The 16381-nt window shown below is 54.0% G+C and overlaps 1 protein-coding gene across 8 annotated transcripts in view; it reads left to right on the forward strand.

Moving 5' to 3' along the window:
• Positions 1–543: 543 nt before the first annotated feature.
• The window catches only part of KCNG2 (potassium voltage-gated channel modifier subfamily G member 2), an 88521-nt gene continuing 72683 nt past the window's right edge, over positions 544–16381 (forward strand). For 6 of the 8 annotated variants that reach the window (XR_009566534.1, XR_009566537.1, XR_009566533.1 and 3 more), the window contains exon 1: positions 7257–7692. Coding sequence is in view for 1 of the 8 variants with exons in the window: in XM_060311162.1 (XP_060167145.1) it covers positions 7402–7692 (291 nt within the window). In the remaining 7 variants the exon portion in view is untranslated. Of the gene's footprint in view, positions 1273–7256; positions 7693–16381 lie in introns of those variants that run through there. The other 2 variants (XM_060311163.1, XM_060311164.1) reach the window with 1 other exon arrangement.

A 16381-nucleotide genomic window follows, 5' to 3' on the forward strand; every position in this document is an offset into this window, starting at 1 on the left:
ATGCACGTGGTGAAACAGCCCCTCACAGAGGCCGTCAGGATTCAAGACACACCACACACGCATCCTGGCAGTGCCAGCCCGCAAAGCGCAGGCTCTCCTGGTGACCGGCCGAGCGTCTCCAGACCCCTCAAGTGCCCTTCCTCCGGGCTCTCGCGACCGCGCTTACTGGAGAGCCCCTCGCCTGCCCCTTTTCCGCAAGGGCCGCTTCCGCGTGTGGTTATGGAGGGGGCGAGGGTCTCTGCGCCTCTGGAGCCGCCCCTGCGTCGGTGGGCCCGGGGCGCAGATCGGGGTCCGCGCCTCGTGCGCCCCCGAGAGTTCGCCCTGAGTGGACACGTCCCCGGGCTCCCGGACGGACCGCCGCGCCCAGGGGTCCGCTCGCCCTAGGGACCCGCGGCCGGGCGCGAGGGGGCGCCGCGCCACAGCAGCCGGGCGGATCGCCGGGGCCGGGCCGGGCCGGGGGCGGTGCGCGGGGCGGTGCCGGACTCCGCGGGCTGCGGGCTCCAGAGACGCCGCGCTCCTCCTGGAGGAGGCCGCCGGCCCGGCGAGCCGAGCGGCAGCCCGCGGAGTCGGGGGCCCCGAGGTGAAGCTGCGCGCGCGGTGGGGCCGGGGACCCACAGGGGAGGGTCCCGGGGCCGGAACGGGGCCGGGGGCGCAGGCTTCCACACTGGAGGGTGCCGATGCCAGAGCGGGGCGGAAGGGCGCGGGGCTTCTGCAGTGAGGGCTCCGGACCGGAGCGGGGACAGGAGACGCAGTAGGATCTACACCGGGGGGTCCCGAGGCCAGAGGGGAGACGGGGGGCGGACGCGGCGGGGAGAGAGACCTACGCTGGAGTCTCCCGGGGCCGTAGCGGGGACAGGGTGTCTACACCGTGAGATCCTGGGGCGGGGGCGGGAGGGGCGCGGGGGTCTACACCCGAGCGTCTGGGCGGGCCCAAGGCAACGGGGGCGCAAGCACCTGTCCTAGAGCGGCGACAGTCCGGCGCGCGCGGTCTCTACTCGGTTGCGCAGGGGGCTGGGGCCAAGGAGATTGCGGGAGGGACAGTTAAGCGCCCCTCCCCCACCCCCCGGCCACCGGAGCGGCGGGCGGGGCTGGGCTGGGCGCCGCCCCCGGCCCCCCGTCAGGCTCCAAGTCCCGCGCTGGGCCGGCGCCCGGCCGCAGGCGCGCGCGGGCTCCGCCAGCTTCGTGCGCTTTCATGGAGGTCTGGGCGGCCTTGGCCGGAGCCTGGTTCCAGCTGCCGCCCCGTCTGTCTGTGTCGGATCTGCAGGAGCCCAGGTGAGGGGACGGAGGGGTGGGACAAAGCGGCGTCCGCGACCGGGAGCGGGGCGGTGACCTAAGCGGAGATCGGGGTGGGGGCACCAGAGTGGGATGACCAGGGATCTCCCAGGCACCCTCCCTGGCTGGCTGTGGGCGCACCCGGCTCCGCGAAGAGGGCGCGGGACGTGGGCGAGTCCCCGGCGCGCGGGTGCCCTTTCCTCGCCCCTTCCTGCCGCCCCTGCTGTGCAGAGGGGAACGTCGCCCCGTATACACAGCGGTGCGCGCTAGGGTAGCCTGACACACACACACACACACACACACACACACACACACACAGACGCACGCACGCACGCACGGCCGCCCTCCCAGCCTTGCCTTCTCTGGCCCGGGCGCGGAGCCGGGGCGCGGACCTGAACCCAGGAGAGGGTCTGCGAATTCTGCCAACTAGGATCCCAAGCGCTCCCTGCGCCCTCCCCATCCGAGCCGAGCCCAGGGGGCTCCCACATTCGCCCTCTGAGCCCAGATCGGGCGCCGGGGCTGGGGGGCTCAGAGAGCAGCCCGGGGTCCGGATAGTGGCTCCAGAAATGAGGGGGGCGGGTGCTCAGGGGGTCCTGGGCTTCGGCAGGGATGACAAGGACGTCCAGAAGGGCGAGCTGGGGTCTCTCTGCGCCCCTAATGCTCCCCCAAGCTCCCGAGTCCCTGGGGACCCTGCCGTGTCCCTGCGCCCGCGCGGGTTTGCTCTCCAGGGGTTTCGGGTGACCGGTGGAGCCCCCTCCCAGCCCGCTGGTCCCAGCAGACTCAGTTTCTGATTTCCGACTCTCTGGGCAGGGCTCTGATCGTGGGCTGTGTCTCCTTTTGTCACGGTTTGTCACCTCATCCGAAACTCCAGCCCAGAGCTGGGTTGGCCCGGGTGGATTCTACTTGGCCTTTGGAATTCCCTGCCTGGGCCTCCCCTTCTCCTCCCTCTCGCTGGGCTGCAAAGATGCCAGTTTCCTGAGTCCTGTACTCAAGGCCAAGATTTGGAGCCAGTGGCAGTGACCCCGCTGGGAGGTGGCCTCGCGGAGGCGGCGGTGGCAGCTGGTTTGCCCCCTCGTTCCCCGGGGCAGCTGCCGAGGGGGTCAGTTAGGAGAACCCCCAAGGTCTCCCTGTCCACCAGGGGTGGGAGCACAGAGACCCTCCGTCTCTGCGGCGACCTCCAGGGTGATCCCACAACCCAGGCAGTTTAAGCAGAAGAGGGCGCCGTCCTTCCCCCACCCCTAATCTCTAGATGGTGCGGTGTATACAGCAGGCCTCCCGAGGCTTCACCACATCTATGATGCCCCGTTAGTCAATGGATGGACTCATTCTGGCTTCCCTTAAACTGAACGCAGGGGGAGCGTGGTGGCTCATTTGGGGGCTGGAATCCCCTTGCTGTGGATCCCCGTTGCTTACCAGCCACACACACGCTAAGGATTACACAGTATTGACAATGAAACGCTAGTATATCTGCACCTTCACTGGGGATAAGTTAGGAGAAAACTCCCAGACCCCTTCCAAGGCCAATGCCAAGTGTCTTGATCCTTTTCATCTTACAATTTGTGTATTTCCACTTTGCAAAAGTTTTTTTTTTAATACCTTGAGATTCCCATAATTTAAGGAAACAATTGGATGTTTTATAGGCATGAGAGAAAAGGAGGGACACGAGTTCTTGCCTGGCACTGAGGCCTGCGCACGCCAGATGCTCAGAAAATATGTGCTGGTTGATTCATTGTTTGAGTTTAATTAAGAGATTCTACCCAGGGCATGGCTGGGACCTGCACTATCATAATTACCGGTGTATGTGCGATGATTAATAGGTCGTGTGGAACGCATGGGTTGGTAGGAAATGATAACATGTTGGATATTGCCCTGGCAAAAGCAGGTGGGCTCCGTGTCCCTGGAGGATTTGACAGCCAGGGGCACGGGCAGCCCCGCTCCTACCCCAGCTCTCCCCCCCGGGCACCAGGAGGGCAGGGCGGGCTCAGGGGCGTTTGGAGTGGGGAGCAGCCTCTCAGCTTCCGCGGCAGCATGGATGCGAGGGGTGGGAGTGAAGGGGAGCAGATGAGGCGGTGCCGGATGTGAGGGCCCAGGGGGTCCGGGAAGAATGGCCACGTGCGTCTGAATATCTGAGCACCATGTCCTAATGGGCAATTTCCCGAGGAACAGGGACATCTTAGGACTGAGGCGCGGAGCCCGCACTGCCCGCGAGGTCACTCAGGGTCAGACTGAAGAGGGCGTCACCGGGTAGCTCCAGGCCAAGGTGGAGGAGGGTGCCGGGTGAGAGCCGCTCACACCCCAGCACCCTGGCAACCCCTCCCTCGCTGCCCCACGACGGCCTGGAACCTGCAGCATCACCCTCGTAGCTGGTCAGGGCTCAGGCTCTGGCCCCAGCCGGCCTTGCAGTGGGTGATTAGCCTGCACGTCACAGCTGAAAGGGGGTCCGCTTGGGCGTTGAAGAAACAGCCGTGTCATACATACAATGGAATATTACTCAGCCATAAAAAAGAAACGAAATTGAGTTATTTGTAGTGAGATGGATGGACCTAGAGTCTGTCATACAGAGTGAAGTAAGTCAGAAAGAGAAAAACAAATACCATATGCTAACACATATATATGGAATCTAAAAAGAAAAAAAAAGGCATGAAGAACCTAGGGGTAAGATGTGAATAAAGACGCAGACCTACTAGAGAATGGACTTGAGGATACGGGGAGGGGGAAGGGTGAGCTGTGACAAAGTGAGAGAGTGGCATGGACATATAAACACTACCAAACGTAAAATAGATAGCTAGTGGGAAGCAGCCGCATAGCACAGGGAGATCAGCTCGGTGCTTTGTGACCACCTAGAGCGGTGGGATAGGGAGGGTGGGAGGGAGACGCCAGAGGGAGGAGATATGGGGACATATGTATACGTATAGCTGATTCACTTTGTTATACAGCAGAAACTAACACACCATTGTAAAGAAATTATACTCCAATAAAGATGTTAAAAAAAAAAGAAAGAAACAGCCGTGTCTCTGTCACCTCCCAGTGGCTCTCCTGAGAGCTTCAGCGCTTCTCAGCCGAAGCAGACGAGACAGAGGCCTGCTCCCCACTCGGCGTCGCACCTGTGGGCACCTGCCAGGTACAGACGTTTCCTCGGTGCCCCGTGCCATGAACGTACCCAAGCAGGCACGGGTGCGCGTCGCTGTGAGGCCGGACACACGCGTACTGGGCCTCCTCGATCGTAGCCGCAGGGCAAACCTTTCAGCTGCTGCTGCTTTGTCTTTCCTGATCCCTCCCGTATCAGACCAGAAGGCTGCACTGAACCATGCCAGCTCTCTGACTTTCGGGGGAAAACTCGTTTCTGTGAAACAGAGCCGGGCATACATTCACGCAGAATGAAACTCCCAACACTTTAATTTGATTGTCTGTTTAGAAAGAAGACAAACTGAAATGTCACGTATAAATAGTACAGGAGACATTACGTTGTTTTTTAAATTAATGAAGCTAAGAAGCGAGAGCAGACCGCACACCGAGGGGCAGACGGCGCCCTGGGCCCCCGACGCCTCGCCGCTCCCGAGGGGCTCCGGCTGGGCCACGGCACTCTGCCCCCGCCTCACCCACCCGACACCTGCTCTGTCCGCCCCCCTCGGCCTCCCGCCTCCCTAGACAAGCCTCCTGGGGAGGGAGCAGATAAGCTCCAGTGGTGGCAGAGCCAGAGCCCTGGGCTGCAGTTCCCAGAATTTAATGACCTTCCTGGATATTTTTAACCTTCTCAGATATTTAAACGATGGAGTTTAAACCTCAGATTAGACTTGGGAAGTGTTGGGCACATGAAAAGCGAGGCTAGGATTATGGGGCCCAGCAGAGCCTCAGAAACCCTCAGGCTGATATGAATGTTGGGTTTTTACTAAATTCTAGCTTGAAGACGCAGATTTATTTTTGTAAAGGATTAGCTTTTTCCGGTGGGAAAGGCTGTGATCTCCGTGTTCCTGACTCAGCCCTCACCGGCCTGCAGCCACCCGGCCCCAACAGGACGCAGGGAGGGTGTGTGTGGACGGAGGGTCTGCCCCCCGCTGGCGAGGCTTCCTGGAGCCTGTGCACTCCCAGCCGGGGGTCTCCACATGCACCCTCACCCCTCCCATCCCCAGAGGGTGCCTGCCTCCGTCCCGGGTTCTGTCCGGGGGTTGGCATGGGGCCTGGGCTTCGGAGCCTCAGCCGGAGTCCAGGTGATTCCCATCACTGGGGCAGTGGGAAGCTGGTGTGTGGGTTCTGACTGGCGTCTTTGTAGCAGAGTGAAACGGAAAGACCGGCATGTCACCTATTATGAGTGCAGTTCTCTGTGTTCTGGGTCACAACGTTAAACGGGTTCAAAATAACGGAAAGGCCCTGCCCAGAACGTATGTCTAAAAGCCGGATCTCCCCGCTGAGTTCAGCGTAGCCGGGCAGCCGAACGGCCAGGCTCACAGCAGAGCGCAGGGATGCCCACTGGGGTGGGGCCGGCCCGGGGGGCGGGGGGCGCGCCGGCCGGGGGGCGGGGCGCTGGCTTAGGCCCCGCCCCTTGCTAAGCAGGCACCTGCCGGACTCCCTGGTCCCGGAGTCCCACCCGCACAAGGGTGCCGCCGCCGGCCCCTGGGGCAGAGTCCCCGTGCGCTGTCTGAGGCCCCGACCTCCAGGCCAAGCTGATTTCAGATCGTCTCCCTGAACAAACAGCGGCCCAACCGGGTCTGGTAACAGCCAGGAAGAGGGTTCCCTTCCTTTCCGGGGGTCGAGGAGGCGTGTAGATTAACATGGGAAAAAGTGCATGACAAGTGTTAAATCCGTATGTTTTATGTAACATCATAGCAATTAATGCAATGGAGTGTAACGCTTCAGTGAAATAAAACGCATTAAAAATTAATGCCCGTTATGTAGATTAGCTACTTAGTCTTGGGAAGGGAACGGTCTTGCTTCTCAGCCTCTGATGTTTGATTGTGGTGCTGTACTGTTGTGAGGCCCCTTTCTGGAGAATTTAGCTAGTTCACAGTTACTTCGAGAGAATGACCGCTTCTGACTGTGAACAAATTTCCTTGATTTTTTTTTTCCACCAAAAGAAAAAACAAAGACATTTTAGATGAAGAAAGATAGGAAGTACGTATCGTTGTCTTCTTGAACACTCACCACATTGGAAGTAGAAAAAGTCTAGAGTCTCAAGAAAGCGCAGAGGTGGGCGGGGCACCGAGCACGACGGACAAGGTGGCTTTTCGTCTCCTGGAATCCTGACGTGTTGTTTTAACAAGAAACCTACAACTGGGGGGCGGAGGCTTCGCAAGTAAGAGGCTTCCGAGGGGCTGTCACTCCCGGCAAACACCTGCCAGCCGGCTGGGGGCCGCGACGCATCTGAGCCCACGCCCGGCCCCCGGGGACGGGGGTGCCCGGTGCGTTCACCGGAGCAGAGCTGCAGGCGGACAGGCCGTTGGGAGGGAGAGGGGCCCGCTCTGCTCAGCGGCGTCATGGGTGGGTCACGTCTGGGCTGACGCCCTTTTATGTGAAGAGATTATTTCACACCGAAGGGAACGCGACCATAAAGAAGCCCGTTCCAAGCCCGAGGAGCAAGTGGAAGGGTGGCTCCTCGTGTTTCCAGACACGACAAATGCGACCAAAAACAGCTGCTATTTCACCATGAAAGAGGCACGTTTTTGTCATAGAGGAACTGGAAACATAGATTAAAGAGCAGCATAAGTTTAAGAAGAAGCTTGTGTAATTCCACTCCTAGAGGGACGGCTACTGATTGTTAGGATATGTCCAAGCTTGTGTAATTCCACTCCTAGAGGGACGGCTACTGATTGTTAGGATATGTCCAAGCTTGTGTAATTCCACTCCTAGAGGGACGGCTACTGATTGTTAGGATATGTCCAAGCTTGTGTAATTCCACTCCTAGAGGGACGGCTACTGATTGTTAGGATATGTCCAAGCTTGTGTAATTCCACTCCTAGAGGGACGGCTACTGATTGTTAGGATATGTCCAAGCTTGTGTAATTCCACTCCTAGAGGAACGGCTACTGATTCGTTAGGATATGTCCTTCTTTCAGGGTTTATATACAGAATTACCACCCACAGTCCCACGTACACACACTCTCACACAAGCATTTGGGATCATTTTATGTCTTCATGTTTTCACTTGTTAAATTGAATATTTTGGGGTGGATTTGTCAAAATGTGTTTTTTGTTTCCTTCTATTGTTGGCCATGTGGGTTGTTTCTCATTTCTCAATATTCTATAATAGACATCTTTATCTTCAGAAGGCGTTTCATTTGGTCACAGCTCTCAGGCTTTTCATCCATGACGCCAGATGGTTTCTCGGGAAAGTTGTGCTGGAGTTCCCTGCACATCACCTTGACTCTCATCACATTTCGAATCTTAATCTCTGCGTTTCCAATGCCAAGGTCTTTCTGTCGGAAGGTACCACGGGGTCGTTACAAAACACTCGCGCAGGAGAAAGTGTGAATCGGGACGTGTGTTGCCACCGAGCTGGCCGGCTCCTGGGCTGTTTGTCACGCATGTCCCTGCATGTCCCTCACCGGGAGACGCCTGGTTTCCTGCGTGTGTTTTCAGGGGTCATTGCTGCCTCGGTTGTCCCGTCTGTCTCCCAGGAAGGCTGTGCTTCTTCCCCCGCTGCCTTTTCCTCCTGTCCTCTGTTTCTCTGTGGCGGCCTCGCTTCTCCCGTTTTTGGCGTGTGCTTCCTCCCGGACCACCGTTTGCCCACGCTGTTTGCATTTACCTCCAGCCCTGCAGTGGGCCACCGGCTGTGCGAGCACCAGCACTTGGGCGCCCACCCTCTGGCCTTGGCCACATGGCTGTGTCTGTGCTGCAGGGCCCAGCAGACGTCTCTGAGTGTTCACAGTGAGCTGGGTTCTGTGCTGAGCATCTGGAGTCCAGTTGTGGAGGAGATGTGTACAGATACAGGAGGATGGACGCAGCTACACACACATGCACATCCATACACACGTGTACACACCCACATATACACCTACACGCAGGCACATCGACACACACGTATACATGTATGCACACATACATACCCACCCACATGTGTACACACCCACACATACACACATTCACACACACACGCATGCACAAGCCTGGCGGGCAGGGGAGACCCTTAGAGAAATCTCCAGGCAACACCCCGTGAGCCACGCAGCCTGGAGACCTGGAGTGGCGCCTGGGGGTTGGGGGCTCTGAGCTGGGTGGCCCGTGTGCGCCTGTGTGGCTCACAGACCTCTTCTTGGTGTCGGTACGTGGGGGGAATGTAGGCGACTTTGAGACGTGTCCCCACTGAGCGGCATGCGGCCGTCTTCAGGCCACACGCCTGCCCTGGGGCTGCCCCCCGTCCCCCTCCACTCTGCACCCCCAGTGCAGGGAGGCTGCCCAGCAAGGCCCTTTGTCCGCACTCGGTACTCAGTCGGCCTCTCACTGCACCTGCCCTGCAGCCCGTGCGGCCCTGGGCCAGGTGCGGCCTGCCCTCCCACCCCCGCGGCCCTGGGGAACAGGAATCATTCTGTCCGCACACACAACGCGCCGCCCAGCTCGGGCTGGAGAAGAAGGGCCCCAGAATCGTCAGTTGGCGCCACTCACGGCTGCGGGGAGGAGGCCTTGGCACGCGGCTCCCCCACCCCCGGCCTGTGAAGGGGCGTCCCGCTGCCCCTTTGGTGGTGAGACCAGAGTAAGGGCTTACAAGCCCCGTTTCAGGCAGGTGAAGGCGATGTTAATGGAGGACAAACAGGACAGTGTGGGCATCTGTTTGCAAAACTGTCGTTGGCTCGGGGCCAGAATGAGAAGTTACTGACCTGAGCTCTGCAGCATTTCCTTCTTCACCCTCCCCATGGGTCTAGGCTCCGCGTAGAGTCTCAAGGCTGAACTCCCTCACCTTTATCATGTTTAAATATTAGAATTAGCCCCAAACCTGGGCCACTTGAGACTCCCAGGTGTTGAGCTGGAAGGAACTCGGGGAGACTCACCCCAAGGACAAGGAAACTGACCTGCCCGCCATCAGTCACGGCCCTGGGCTCAGACCTCGAGTTTGGGTCGGCGCCTGGGGTCTGCAGGCGGCGGGCGGCCGTTCTCTGCTCCCCCAACAGCGGGGCCTCTGGGGGTGTGTTTTGAGAGGTCTGTGCCCCCCGGGGCTTGTCTGTGCTCACTGTCCATGTGACTCCTGCGTCTCGGGGCTCCGTCTGCCTGCGGATGTCATCACCCAGATGTCCTCTCGCTGGGGGGACAAGCCCTGCCGCCAGAGGTCCTTGGCGGGTCGTTTCCTCCATTGGATGATAAGAAACATCTGAGTGATGAGCTCAAGGCCACACAGCTCCCGACTGAGGGGCCAAGGCTCACATTTGCTGACTCATAATCCTTTCTAGCCTCCGTGGTTGTGAGGCCCCAGACCCGGGCTGGAGTCTGCGCTTGAGAGCCTGGTGTGCGGCCCCAGCCCCACGCAGACACCCCGGCACACGGGCACCTGACGGGGCATCCCTGCCATCCCTCCCTCACAGCAGGGCGGGCACTCGGACCCACTGATGACACCTCCAGATGGTACCTCTAGGCGTCCCAGCCTAGAGCAGAAGCCTTCACTTCTCCCAGGCACTGTTAACAGGAGTCTCGCCGAATGCCCGCCGACTTGGGGCCCAGCCTCCCTGCCTCCGTGACTCACTGCTGTGGTTTCCAACCCCTCCTCCTGCATCATGGGTGCCCAGCCTCCAGGGGTTGTGAGGTCGCTGAGCTGGTGGTCAGTGTCCATGTCACTCAGGCACCTGTGGCCGGGTTCAGTCTGGTCCCACACTGCTCACACGACTGCTGTCCCTGTGTGTGGCGTGGAAACAACCCCCATGGCCTTGCAGGGAGGAGAGCAGGCAGGAAGCACTGTCGGCACCCAGTGTGGGGCTTCTTAGGCAAAAGGCCTTTCTGTCTTAGGGCAGAAGCTAGTATTTCAAAAAGAGGAGGAACTTGGAAATAGTCTAAAAGAAAAAAATCAAAGTAAAGAGGGACAAAAAGAGAAACTTAGAAAGGAAGCGTTGGGAAAGAGACAGGAGAGGCTGGAGAAAGACGCCCGTGTCGGGAATGTGACAGTCGTGACGGGGCACAGGCTCTCCTGGGACGTGGGGTGGGGCTCCATGGCACTGAGGGAGGCTCACCCTAGCACTCCAGAGAGCAGGGCAGGCTGACCAGGATGCTGGGGCCGTGGCTCAACCAGTAAGAGGAGACCGACTTCGACGTCATCCAATACCAGATACTGAGTAGAGGCAGTACATACGGAAAGCAAACATTTTAAAACAAACTAGAAAAATCTAGAAGTTACTATTTAAAGTCTCTGGAGGGACAGGACCTTCCAACCTCAGAAGTGGTGGGTGATATCCATCAGCAATGACTGTTATAAAAACAAACCAGAACTTCAACAACACTCAAAAGCTGGTTGTGTTTCTATACACTAGCATTGAACAATCTGAAAAGGAAATTAAGAAAACAACTCCATTTATAACAGCATCAAAAAGAATAAAATACTTAGGAATACATTTAACCAAGGAAGTACTTGTACGCTGAAAAATACAAAGAAATTAAAGACCTGAATAAATGGAGAGACGTCTTGTGTTCATGGATTGGAAGGCTTAACATTGTCAAAGTGTCAGAATAGTTTCTTCAACAAATGGAGCTGGAACAATAGGATTCAACATGCAAAAGAACGTCCAAAAGTATCTCTGATACAAAAAAAAAAAAAATCGCTCATCATACCAAGAACCAGAAATATCAAAACCTGACTGAAAAAAGACCATCAATAAATACAGAGATGAATCAGATGTTGGAATTATCTGACTAGTCTTCTATAGCAGCCTTCACAAAAATGCTTCACCAAGCAATTATGGGTTTTCCTGAAACAAACAAACAAAAAAAACCCAGAAAATTTCAGCAAAGAAATGCAAGTTATAAAAAAAATACAAAGAAATTATAGAAGTGAAAAATACAATAATTGAATTTAAAAACTTGCTGCATGGGGTCAAAAGTAGAGAGGACATAACAGAGGATAAAATCAGTGAACCTGAGACTAATCAAAACTGACCAGTCTCAACAACAGAGAGAAAAAAAAGACTGAAAATAAAAATGAACAGAGTCATAGGGACCTGTGGGAAAATAACAAAAATATCAACATTTTTATCATCAGGCCTCAGAAGGAGAGAAGAAAGGGAATGGGACTGAAAAAGTGTTTGAATAAAGAATGCCTGAAAACCTCTCAAACTTGACAAAAAATACAAACCTACAGACTCAAGGAGCAGAGCAGAAAAATGACAGAAAAATCTCTAAATTCTTGGGAATTAATAACACACATAAACAATTCATATGTCAAAGAGGAAGTCTCAAATTTTAAAAAATATAGCACTGAAAGGAAATGAAGACACAACAAATCAAAACATGTGGAATGCAGCCAAAGCAGTGCTGAGGAAAATTGATAGCACTAAAATGCTTATATTAGAAAAGAGGAAAGATCTCTATATATGATACTGTATCAATAATATAACTTTTAAAATTGTGTTAATTCTTTAAGAACTCCTAAAGAAAAGAAATCTCCAGGTCCTGGGGGTTTCACTGGAAAATTCTACCAAACATTCAAAAAAGAATTACTCCTACCAGGGCTTCCCTGCTGGCGCAGTGGTTGCGAGTCCGCCTGCCGATGCTGGGGACACGGGTTCGTGCCCCGGTCCGGGAAGATCCCGCATGCCACGGAGCGGCTGGGCCCGTGAGCCATGGCTGCTGAGCCTGTGCATCCGGAGCCTGTGCTCCACAACGGGAGAGGCCACAAGAGTGAGAGGCCCGCGTACCACAAAAAAAAAAAAAAAAGAATTAATCCTACCAAACATTTAACAAAAAGGAGGGAACACTTTCTAAATCTCTTTGAGGTTAGCATTACCTGGAGACCACATTAGACAAAGACAACACACAAAAAAGAGAACTACAGATCAATATCATTCATGAACTAGGACACAAAATCCTAAACAAAATATTGGCACTTTGAATCTAGTGATGCATAAAGTTACTGGACCAAGTGAGATTTAATCCAGGTATGCAAGTGTGGTTCAACATTCAAAAATCAGTCAGTATAATTCACCTTATCAACAGAACAGATATATAATCACATCAACTGATGCAGAAAAAGCATTTGATAAAATACAACACCCACTAATAATGAAAACTCTCAGAAAAGTAGAAATAGATCCTCAACTTGATAAACAGCACCTGAAAAAAACATACAGCTAACATCATACTTAATGGTGAATGGCTGAATGTTTTCCCCCTCAGATCAGGAACAAGGCAAAGGCGTCTCCTCTCAACCTAGTACTGAAAGTTAAATAAAGCAAGAAAAGGAAAAGGCACACAGTTCAGAAAGGAAGAAATATAACTACCCCTCTTTGCAGGTGCCATGATTATCTGTGTAGAAAATTCCAAGGAATGTACCAAGAAACCTCCTAGAACCAGTAAGTGAATACAGCAAGGTCACAGGGTAAGATATTAAGACACAAAAATCACTCACATTTCTGTATACCAACAATTCATGTGTGAAACCAGTTAAAAACACAAGACCATTACAGTCACTTGAAAGAAAATTAAATACTTAGGTATGAATGATGCAAAACACTTACAGGGTCCATATGCTGCAGTTTATAAAATGCGGATGAAAGATGTCAAAGAAGACCTGAACGATAGGACGGCATACCATGTTCATGGACTAGAAGGCTCTGCACAGTACAGTTGTCTATTCTTCTCAAACTGATCTATGGGTTTAATACGATTTCTATCAAAACCCCAACAAGAATTTTTGTAGACATGTACAGCTTATTCTAAAATTCATATGGAAAGGCACAGACTCTAACATAGCTAAAACAATCTTGAAAAAGAAGGATAAAGTGGATAATTACTCTACCCAATATTAATGCTCACTATATAGCTCCAGTAATAAGACAATGTGATGCTGGCAGAGGGACAGACAGATGCGTAGAACACGGAACCCAGTAGTGGACCCGCACAGGTACACCTAACTGATCTTCAATGAAGTTACAAAACCAGCTCAGAGGAGGAAGCGTAGCCTTTTCAACAAATGGCAGTTCAGTTGGTCATCCACAGGAGAAAAAAAGAACTTATCCTTAACTTCACACCTTCTATAAAAATCAACTCAAACAGGGGCTTCCCTGGTGGCGCAGTGGTGGAGAGTCCACCTGCCGATGCAGGGGACGCGGGTTCGTGCCCCGGTCCGGGGACATCCCACATGCCGCGGAGCGGCTGGGCCCGTGAGCCGTGGCCGCTGAGCCTGCGCGTCCGGAGCCTGTGCTCTGCAACGGGAGAGGCCACAACAGTGAGAGGCCCGCGTACCGCAAAAAGGAAAAAAAAAAAAAAAAATCAACTCAAACACAACACTGTAACTCAGTTATATTTCAATAAAATACATGTTTTAAAAATTAACTCAGAAATGGATCACAGACTTTAATGTAAAACTGTAAGACTTTTAGAAAAAAATAGGAGAGAATCGTCTGGATTTAGGGTTAGGCAAAAAGTTATTAGACTTGACACCAAAAGCATGGTCTGTAGAAGGTAGACTTGATAAATGGGACCTCATCAGAATTAAAAACTGCTTTTCCAAAGACCCTTTGAAGAGCATGAAAGGAAAAGCTACAGAGTGGGAGACAATGTTTGCAAACCACACATCCAGTAAAGGACCCAAATCTGTGGTATATAAAGGATTCTCAGAACTCAGTAGCCAACAACAACAACAAAACCAAAAATATCCAATTAAAAATGAGCAAAATACATGAACAGTTATTTCACTGAAGAGGCTATAAAGATGGTAAAGAAGCACGTGAAAGGTGTTCACCATCGTTAGCCACTAGAGAAAAGCAAATTAAAGCCACAAAAGGGTTTCACTACACACTTATCAAAATAAATTAAAAATATACACCAAATGCTGACAAGGACGTGGAGAAATGATCTCTCGTACATCGCTGGTGGGAATGTAAAATGGTACAATCACCGTGGAAATTTGTTTGGCGATTTTTTATGAAATCGATTATGCAACTACAATATGACCCAGCGGTTGCACTCCTGGGCATTTATCCCAGAGAAATGACAACTTCTGTTCACATAAAAGCCTGTACACGACAGTTTATTGCAGTTCTGTTTGTAATAATCAAAAACTGGGTACAACCCAGATTCTTTCTGCGGGTGAGTGGTTAACTGTGGTCCATCCACACCATGAAATACTACTTGCAATAAAATAGGAGTGACCTATTGATACACGCGGTAGCTTGGATGAATCTCCGGGGAATTCGCTGAGTAAAAACACTTTTTACAATGAAAAATCTATTTATGTGTTCGTTAGTAATATACTTTAATATATATTTCTATTGGGGGTAGGGAAGGCTTCTCAGAGAAAATGACTTTAATAGGCAAAGGGGTGTTCTCTGCAGCCTTCATACAAGTGTCTAGCTGTAAAGTACCAGTGAAATAGTGTCCAGTGATAGGGCAGTGCTGAGGGAGGGTAATGGCCCAGTACCCCTCCCCAGTGTCCACCCACACGCTTACAGGCAGTCAGGAGAGCTTAGGTAGGACTTGGAGTGGCATCAAAGGAGAGCCAACGTCCTATTTCCATGGGGTTCCCGGTGCCAAGGAGAGAACCACGATTTAGCGAAAATGTGGGCATTTCCCTACAGCCCTCGCTGCCCACCGACCCCGTCCCACCAGCCAGACCCCTGCGTGGAAGCCTTGCTCAGCCTTCCTGTCTGACTGGGAGGGAGCAAAGAGGAGAACTGTGTAGTCCGAGGACGTGTGAGCTCCAGTGTTCCCCCGGGGGCTCTCTTGCCTCTCCTGCTGTGGACGCAGGGCCTGCAGGCACCCACCCGTCCATCTCCCTCCCTGCCGGGCACCATGCCCACCGCAGCTGCCAGCAGCCGGAGGTCAACTCAGCCACCTGTGTCAGAATACGGAAAGAACGTGGGGGCGGACCCCCGGCTCTACGACGGCTGTCAGTGGTGATGGGATTAAAGGTAGTTCTTCCTTCTATGTTATCGCACTGTCCAATTTTCCACTTTTCCCATGGCTTAGTTTTATACTTGGAACATTATTCTTTATGAAGATGAACTTCTAAGACTCATTTATGCAAATTAATGTAGAGATGAATAAGAAACATCAAAACGTATCCTTTTTGTGGCTGAAAAGAAAAGTGTTGCGTCCGTGGTGGGAAGTCTCGTCCCACGCCTTTCTGACAGACCTCCTCCTCCGTATCCAGCAGCTGACCGGTGACACCTGGGGCTTTTGCAGGGTGGACGAGGCACAGCTGCCTCCCTCATTGCTGGGAGCTGGATCGCAGTGGGATCGTAGTGCTCTGTTTGGGCGAAATTAACCCTCTAGTCCCGTCGAAGAAGCTGGATCGCATGGGGTGGGTTGGGCGGGGGCTCAGGGGCGGGGCGTGTCGTCTCGGGGACTCGGGATGCTGGGAACCACGTACATTCACATCCTCCCGTGAAAAGTTCGGAACCTCCTTAGGACCCTGCGACGCTCAGGGTACCACATACCCGAGACAGGGTCCGGCAGCCCTGCGTGTCCCCTGGAAGGCGGCCACTGGAAAGGCCCAGTGCCGGGAGGACTGCCAGGAAGCTGCTAGGATCAGGCTGTGGGCTCTTCCCTGACGGAAGGTTCTGGCGGGAGCGGCGCCCAGCCCCCTGCCCCCTCCTGGCTGCGGCTGCTCCGAGGGACCTGCTCGCTGCCTCTGCCGCACACCCCCAGGAAGACTTGGGCGCTGCTTGGCCGTCATCCCAGTCGTGAGTGCGAGGGGCAGTGCACCCCCATTTGTTCTCCCACCCCAGGTCCATCCGGGCCGCCCTATGGAGGTGCCGACGGAACCCGCTGGGTGGGACCCACAGGTGAGGCGCCCGGGTCGTGGAGTCCCCTCCCTCGGGGCTGCCCTGGGCCTGTTGGGCCGCGCCCTGCTTCCTCTTCATCCCCGCCCCCCCACCAGCTCTCCCGACCTCTTAGAACAAGTGTGCATTGGTAGGGTAAGAAACTATTTGGGGGCTTCCCTTCCCTGGTGGCGCAGTGGTTACGAATCCGCCTGTCAATGCGG

The sequence above is a fragment of the Globicephala melas genome, chromosome 13 (genome assembly GCF_963455315.2).
Source record: "Globicephala melas chromosome 13, mGloMel1.2, whole genome shotgun sequence".
Taxonomy (NCBI): Eukaryota; Metazoa; Chordata; class Mammalia; order Artiodactyla; family Delphinidae; genus Globicephala; species Globicephala melas.